The sequence below is a fragment of the Chiloscyllium plagiosum genome, unplaced genomic scaffold (assembly GCF_037043375.1).
Source record: "Chiloscyllium plagiosum isolate Xiang-an unplaced genomic scaffold, Cpla_swu_hap1 HiC_scaffold_20, whole genome shotgun sequence".
Taxonomy (NCBI): domain Eukaryota; kingdom Metazoa; phylum Chordata; class Chondrichthyes; order Orectolobiformes; family Hemiscylliidae; genus Chiloscyllium; species Chiloscyllium plagiosum.
In genome coordinates, this window is record NW_028270158.1 from 37,748,908 (window position 1) to 37,756,164 (window position 7,257).

General features: G+C 36.4%; 1 protein-coding gene across 5 annotated transcripts in view; it reads left to right on the plus strand.

The window, feature by feature from the left end:
- mettl22 (methyltransferase 22, Kin17 lysine) overlaps positions 1-6,366 on the plus strand; it is a 62,336-nt gene extending 55,970 nt beyond the window's left edge. For 3 of the 5 annotated variants that reach the window (XM_043711579.2, XM_043711577.2, XM_043711578.2), the window contains exons 10-11: positions 626-794; positions 5,138-6,365. In XM_043711579.2, the coding sequence (XP_043567514.2) occupies positions 626-794; positions 5,138-5,188 (220 nt within the window). In that variant the 3' untranslated portion in view covers positions 5,189-6,365. Of the gene's footprint in view, positions 1-625; positions 795-5,137 lie in introns of all 5 variants that reach the window. The other 2 variants (XM_043711582.2, XM_043711581.2) reach the window with 1 other exon arrangement.
- Positions 6,367-7,257: the final 891 nt, after the last annotated feature.

Here is a 7,257-nt window from a genome sequence, read left to right on the forward strand (position 1 = left end):
ACTCTTGAAAATGTCCATAGTACTATCAGAATCTTTTTTCAGAAATCCAATGAACCCACCCTCAGATCATCTGTCTTTTATGAAGAAAGACAAAATAAGATCATATAGCAAGTCAGGTTTGGCTCGCGAGCCATGATTTGATTATTACTGAACTAATGTTTTATTTTTCTGGAGTTATAAAATTGATAAGTTGGTGATTAGGAAGGGAACTTTTCTCACTTATGATACTAGATCTTAGTATCAATTACTTCCAGATAAGGTACTGGACAGTGCAAATCCAAATGGAAGTTTTTGGAACAATTTTCCAGATAACAACTAACAATAGGGAATCTGATTCATTCCCATCATGTTTTGGGAGAACGTTTTCCGAATATTCATTATGCCAGCATTACTCCCAATTCTTTTCTTTTTTTTCCCCCAAAGGTGATATCATGGAACGAGATCTCAGTGGAATCACATATCCTTACATGGACATTTGTGCATTTTGTTAGGAAGGAATGAAACTAGCCAAGCATTCAGAAAATAAATCCTTTGGATGATTGATCTGTGTTAGTCATAACAAATCTTTAACTATATCCGTAATTTTATAGCAAGAGAATTTGTTAAAGCTATAATGTATTTTCAGGCTCAACTTTACCTTGAGAAAAATGGATGTTACATGTGATGCATATGATCATTTTCGATTGTGTTTGGCTGACTTGGAAAACATCTGTGATGGGAGAACTAAATTTATTGTGGAACCCATCAACAGTTCGTTTCCACAGTTCCTTTCTTATGAGCGAGTGGAACAGTTGGTAAGTACTATTAAACTTTGAGGAATGGTGGAATAATTCAGTTCTGTGGAATTTAAATTTTTGATGTCCTGATTATTGGCATCCTGTCAACCTTTGGCAATCTTCTGCAGCCTTCTTCAACTTCAGGTTTCATCAGCAGAACATTACTCAAAAGTGGCACTAGTTATTAAGAGCAGAATCTTATGATTTATCGATTTTCCAGGCTATCAATTTAGGTTAGCAAATGTAATACAGAAGGGAAAACAAAATATTGTGGGGCAGAAGAAACCTTTCCATGATATAAATGGAACAAACAATAGCAAATAGTAATTGAGTAACAATAGGAAATATTTAACTCAGGCTGCAAAGGGATCAAATCAAGTATATTTAAGTAAGATGGAAAGAAAAAAAATGTATTTAAGGCTGATGTTCTACAGAAAAATGGTAGGACAAATCACATTCAAAGCCAAACAGAAATATTTAGCATTTCCAAGAAGGATGAAAGTGGGAGATGGCACTATTAAAATGAATCAGGAAAATTATAAAACCAATTAGGAAAGCAATGAGGAAATATAAGGAAACCCAGAAGAAGTAAATATAAAGCAATTCAAACAAAAACGCTTTCTGTAAACATATAATAAATCAATACGTGATGTGGCTACCAGTGATCAAAAGGCCAATTGACTATTGGGGAAGCAGGGATAGTAGAATAATTCAGAATAGTTTAGATCAAAATGACACTGAGGCAAATGATATTTGCTGTCACTTGTGAACCAAAGATAAGCAACCTTACAAGAGTCCCTGATTTGGGTTTATATCTGGACTGCATTGGGCCATTTTTGCCATTCATTGGGATCATTGCGAATCAGTGGCTTTGCTCCATATCTTTTAACTAATTTTATAATATCAGATTTAACAGCTGACATAGCATCAAGTCCTATTTTAGAAGAAAGTTCCAAACTTCTACCATTCTTCATGCACCAAGTGTTTTCTAGCATTACTCATGAAAGGCTTGGCTTTAATTTTTTGGGTGATACCCCCTCTAGACACCCATTCCAGTAGAAATGGTTTTCACGTTTGGAACACTATGAATTCCCCTTAATTACTTAAACTGATTAAACCACCCTTTTACCTCCCAAATTTCAGGGAATACAAGCATAGTTTATGCAATTGCTCAACTAGTCTTGTAGTCCAGGTATTATTTTCGTAAATCTACTCTATGAACTCACTATGACCACTAAACATATTCTAAAGTGTAGTGCCCAAAACTTCCCACAGTACTCTAGGTGTGATCTAACCAGGGTATTGTGTATTCATTTATATTCTAATTCTTTGGATGTAAAGATTATCATTGTATTATCCTGCATGATTATTTTCTGTACCTGTTCATGAAAATCTAACAATCTATATACCTTGAGTCTCAAGTCTCTTTAGACATAATTGTTTCTAACTTTTCACCATTTAGAAAGTATTCTAAACTAACTTGTTTAGGTCCATAGTGGATGAGCTATCATGACATTCATTAAAAATTATTTGCCACACTTTTTCCATTAATTCATTAATATCATTTTTTAATTCTATGCTTATAGCCACACCAATACTAATACTACATAACTTTGTGTTATTGGCAAACTAGGATATGTACCTCTTTGTTCCATCTAAGTTATTAATATATACATTAAATAATTAAGATCCCAACATAGATTGCTTTCACACACCGTTAATCGCATCCTGACAATTAGAGTACATCCCCATTATTTCTATTCTCTCTGTCTCCTGCAATGCAGTCAGTTTCATAATCACATTAATAATATGCCTTCAATTCCTTGAGCTTCAATTTGAGCTAGCAGTCATTTATGTAAGTAAGCTTAATTCCGCTGTTCAATGATTAAGCTACTTTTTCAAAAATCTCAATAAAATTCAAAAGACTATCTATACAGCATTATCTCTCTGAATCAATTTTTATTCCACTTTTATTTCACTTTCTATACCTGATTGAGCATTGAATTTACACTTCTTGAAGAAATTTCTTCAACCATAAAACACCTGGACTTTCTGAAAAGGAACAGCTGAAGACTGCGGATAATGTTGTTGCTTAAATCTCTGTTTTACACCTCCATTCCTGCTGCTAATACAGCGTGCAGTTAATACCTCTGAGCATACTGCAACATAATTGACAGGGTTTTTCAGTAGTGTGAAAAGGTCTCACAGCCCAACAGCGTTTTGAGAGGGGTTTTCAAATTCTGGAGAATTGGAGAAACATAACAAATGTTACTGCACGCTATTGAGAAAAGGTTCCAAGAACACTGGGCCAGAATCTGAAATCATTCAAACAAAGTAATGGTATTTTAGTACAAGAGGTAAGGAGAGGGAGTAACGTCATAGCATTAGGCAGGGGCAGATTTGCTGCTTCATCTGGAAATCATCTTAGATTTACCCCTCCACCATTAGCATTGCAAAAGAGATATCTCAATGTCCATCTTTTCATGCATTGGTGATGTGCAGTTCCAGTAGTTGTAGAGAGTACATGCATTAAATTCTCCACAGAAAGTTGTCATTTCAAATTTGAGCATCCTTTTAAATTCTGCCAATCAATCTCTCTGGTACTGAAAGTGAGCCCATCAATATGTCCTTTTTAATTTCCACCTTTTCATTCAGAAATATTATCACCCACGTCTTCCGGTCTCTTGATCTTCACAGCCTATACATATAACTGTGATATGCTTTTGGATCCTTCCAAAATCCTAATGTATTGGCTTACGTAGAAATTGCCCACGAAGTTTAGAACTTCCAACAGATAATTTCCCTATTCCCTAATATCCTCCACAAAAATTTCCTAATCTGAACTAGAGTTGGAGACTTCAGACACTTAAACTGTTCTTATCATTATCCAGGAAATGTTTGACAAACCAATTCTAATCCAACAATAATAAAAAAATACTGAGGATGCTGAAAATCTGAAACTAACATGGAAAATGCTGGAGAAACTCAGCAGGTCTGATAGCACCTATGGAGAGAGAAACAGCGTTAACATTGAGTCTGGTGTGACTACTCTTCAAGAACGTTACCTCTGTTTCTCTGGCCACAGATGCTGACAATCCTAATCTAACTCCTGAGTAAATTAGATTCCCTCCGATCCTTCCCATAAATCACAGTAGTGTATTACATGCATTTTATATAACTAAAAGGATTACTGGATATGTTCCGCCTGCTTACAAGCTGTTAATGAATACCCAACATCATACTTGACCTCCTGACTACCTCCTTCTCTTCTGAACTACCTCGCAATCCAATCTGACTACCATTCTTCCACCTAACAACCCTCTGAATGTAATTCCCCCGACCTGTCTACCCTAACCATCTCTCCCACACCCTGAATGCTCTCCCAATCCTGACCCATCTACCCCTCCTGACTACGCAATGCCCACCAATCACCCGCCCTTCCTGAAATAGTCATGACTGTCTCATATCCCTTCCCTCTCAAGTAGCTACCAGCCTAACTACCTCACCTCAAATGCAACTACCACCCAACTATCTGCCACCTCACTTATCAGTCTCCCTATCTGTTTATTATCTAACATTATCTACTACTGATTACACCGACCATTCTACCCATCTATTAGCTCTCATTTGACACCTCACCCACTTAGCATTACTGACTTACACACTCATCTACTACTCACCATCCTACCCATCCATTCATTCACCCATTCACTAATACTTGTCCTTTCACCTATTTACAGACATTAACACTGGTTTGTTAAGCTTACCATTGTTTCACTTTAAACTTTACACTTTTAAAGTTAAACTAAGCAAGTGCTTTACAAGAGGGGGTGACCTATTCTCCCCTCAACTCTTCTCCACTCCAAACTCCCCACAAAAAATGCAGAGCAGCATCAAGGCAGAGAAACATTTAAGCAAAGCAGCAATATGAGATAGTTGCCGGTCCTCAGAAGATCCGAGCCAGGATGCTTGAAAACACAATAGCATATGTGAGACTAAAAGACATGTATTGAGTTTTCTAATCATATTGTTAAACATATAAAATGGCACTAATGGTGTGAAAATACAGTTGCAGGAGGGGATCTTGAAATTACAACTCATATAAGCAAAACAACCCTACCGTGAAAGATGCCTTTGTTTGAATTTGGATTGCCATCTTGTGGTAGTATATTTTCTGTATGCTCGGATACATTTTTTGTGACAAAAAGCGTCTTGGTACTTATCCCTGCTTGAAAGGCTACTGTCATGACTGACTTGCATCTAATGTGATGTAATTTATACAATATGACTGTCTTTTGATGAAAAGCTTTCTCGTATTTTTGTTTTCAAAGTGTATTGATTTTTTGTGGTTTTCCTTCCAGGAACTGTGGAAAATTATTGCTGAGCCATTTAAAAGCAACGCACAACAATAGAATGGTTATTGTGATTGAAAGTGCATTCAGAGGAGTGTTGCTCGTTTCTTCAGTTTGTTGAAGACTTTAACTGAAAAGTCTTGCAAACTGTTTAAATAGTAAGGTATAATAACTATCTTACATCGTTCAATGCTACAACAGTAACTGCAGCAAGGAAATTACTTCACAAATGTTACTGGAGGAAGTCTTAATATACTTGAATCACATTTCTCTACTATTTAAACAGGTACTGACCTTTACAATGAATCTGTCAATGCATACAAAAAATAGAGACAAAAAACTTTTATACAGTGAAATTACTTAGATTATAACAAATGCTTCCCATCAACTTAATTGTCATTATCCTGATATCATAAGAGGTCTACTGTCTCTAACATAACAGTGGAATTTTAAATAAGCACATAAATATGAAAATATTTTCTGTACTAATTTGTGTTTATACCTTTACTCATAAGATGTACTTTCATTTTTTCCATTCTTACAATTCTCAACCTAAAACACACAACGTGAAATATATTCACTAAAAAAAGAAAGGGAGGAATTATTTTTAATAAAATGGATTTCAATTGCTTGTAAACTTTTACCATATTGAGTTAGAACACTTAAGCACTGAATCAGACAATATAGGTGAAGGCTATTCAGCCCATTATGGCTATGCCAGGTCTTTGAAAGAGCTATCCAGTTAATTACACTGCATATAACTGGAACTTTTCCTTTTCATTTCCCTAATGAAATTTATGATTGAATCTGTTTATAATACCCTTCAAGCAGTGTATTCCAGACATCATAACTCTCTGCATTAAATAAATTCACCCATCCAATCTGCCCTCAACCCTATGTTTGTTTGCTGATATCTCAATTCAGTGCTCTTTAATTATTGAAACTCTTTCTACTTCTCTTTCTAAATTCTTCGTAGTTTTTGATAAGCCTCTATTAAATCTACTCTTAGCATTCTTTGCTCTGAGGAATGCAATCCCACTTTCCTCTAATGTCTCCACACATCTGAAATCTAATCAATTCATTTCAAAGATCCTTGATGTTCTAATACAGCTGTAGCCAAACATTTAACTGAATATGATGTTGTGGTTCTGTTCGCCGAGCTGGAAGTTTTTGTTGCAAACGTTTCGTCCCCTGGCTAGGCGAAATCATCAGTGCTTGGGAGCCTCCTGCGAAGCGCTTCTTTGATGTTTCCTCCGGTGTTTATAGTGGTCTGTCCCTGCCGCTTCTGGTTGTAAGTTTCAGCTGTCCGCTGTAGTGGTTGGTATATTGGGTCCAGGTCGATGTGTTTGTTGATGGAGTTTGTGGATGAATGCCATGCCTCTAGGAATTCCCTGGCTGTTCTCTGTCTGGCTTGCCCTATGATAGTAGTGTTGTCCCAGTCGAATTCATGTTGCTTGTTGCCCGACAACACTACTATCATAGGGCAAGCCAGACAGAGAACAGCCAGGGAATTCCTGGAGGCATGGCATTCATCCACAAACTCCATCAACAAACACATCGACCTGGACTCAATATACCAACCACTACAGCGGACAGCTGAAACTGACAACCGGAAGCGGCAAGGACAGACCACTATAAACACCGGAGGAAACATCAAAGAAGCGCTTCGCAGGAGGCTCCCAAGCACTGATGATGTCGCCTAGCCAGGGGACGAAACGTTTGCAACAAAAACTTCCAGCTCGGCGAACAGAACCACAACAATGAGCACCCGAACTATAAATCTTCGCACAAACTTTGAACTGAATATGATTTATTGTGTTTGAGTTTATTTTAAACTGAGATGTACTTTGAACTAATATATTTTATGAATGCAGTGTGATTCTATTTTGGGAATAAAGTTTTTTTGAGGAAAAAAACAATAACTTAGATATTCCTCTTGCATCTATTCTTACTGCTACTACATTTGATAGCCTGTTCAGATTATGGGGATCATTTATTTCAGTGAAGTGAGAAATTTTACATGTCCTGCATTACTGCCAACCTTTTGAATAATTTAAATATTTTACTGCTAAATTGTCAGTAAAGTTATAAGTTTTATTTGCCATTTTAATGTAAATTTTTTAATATCT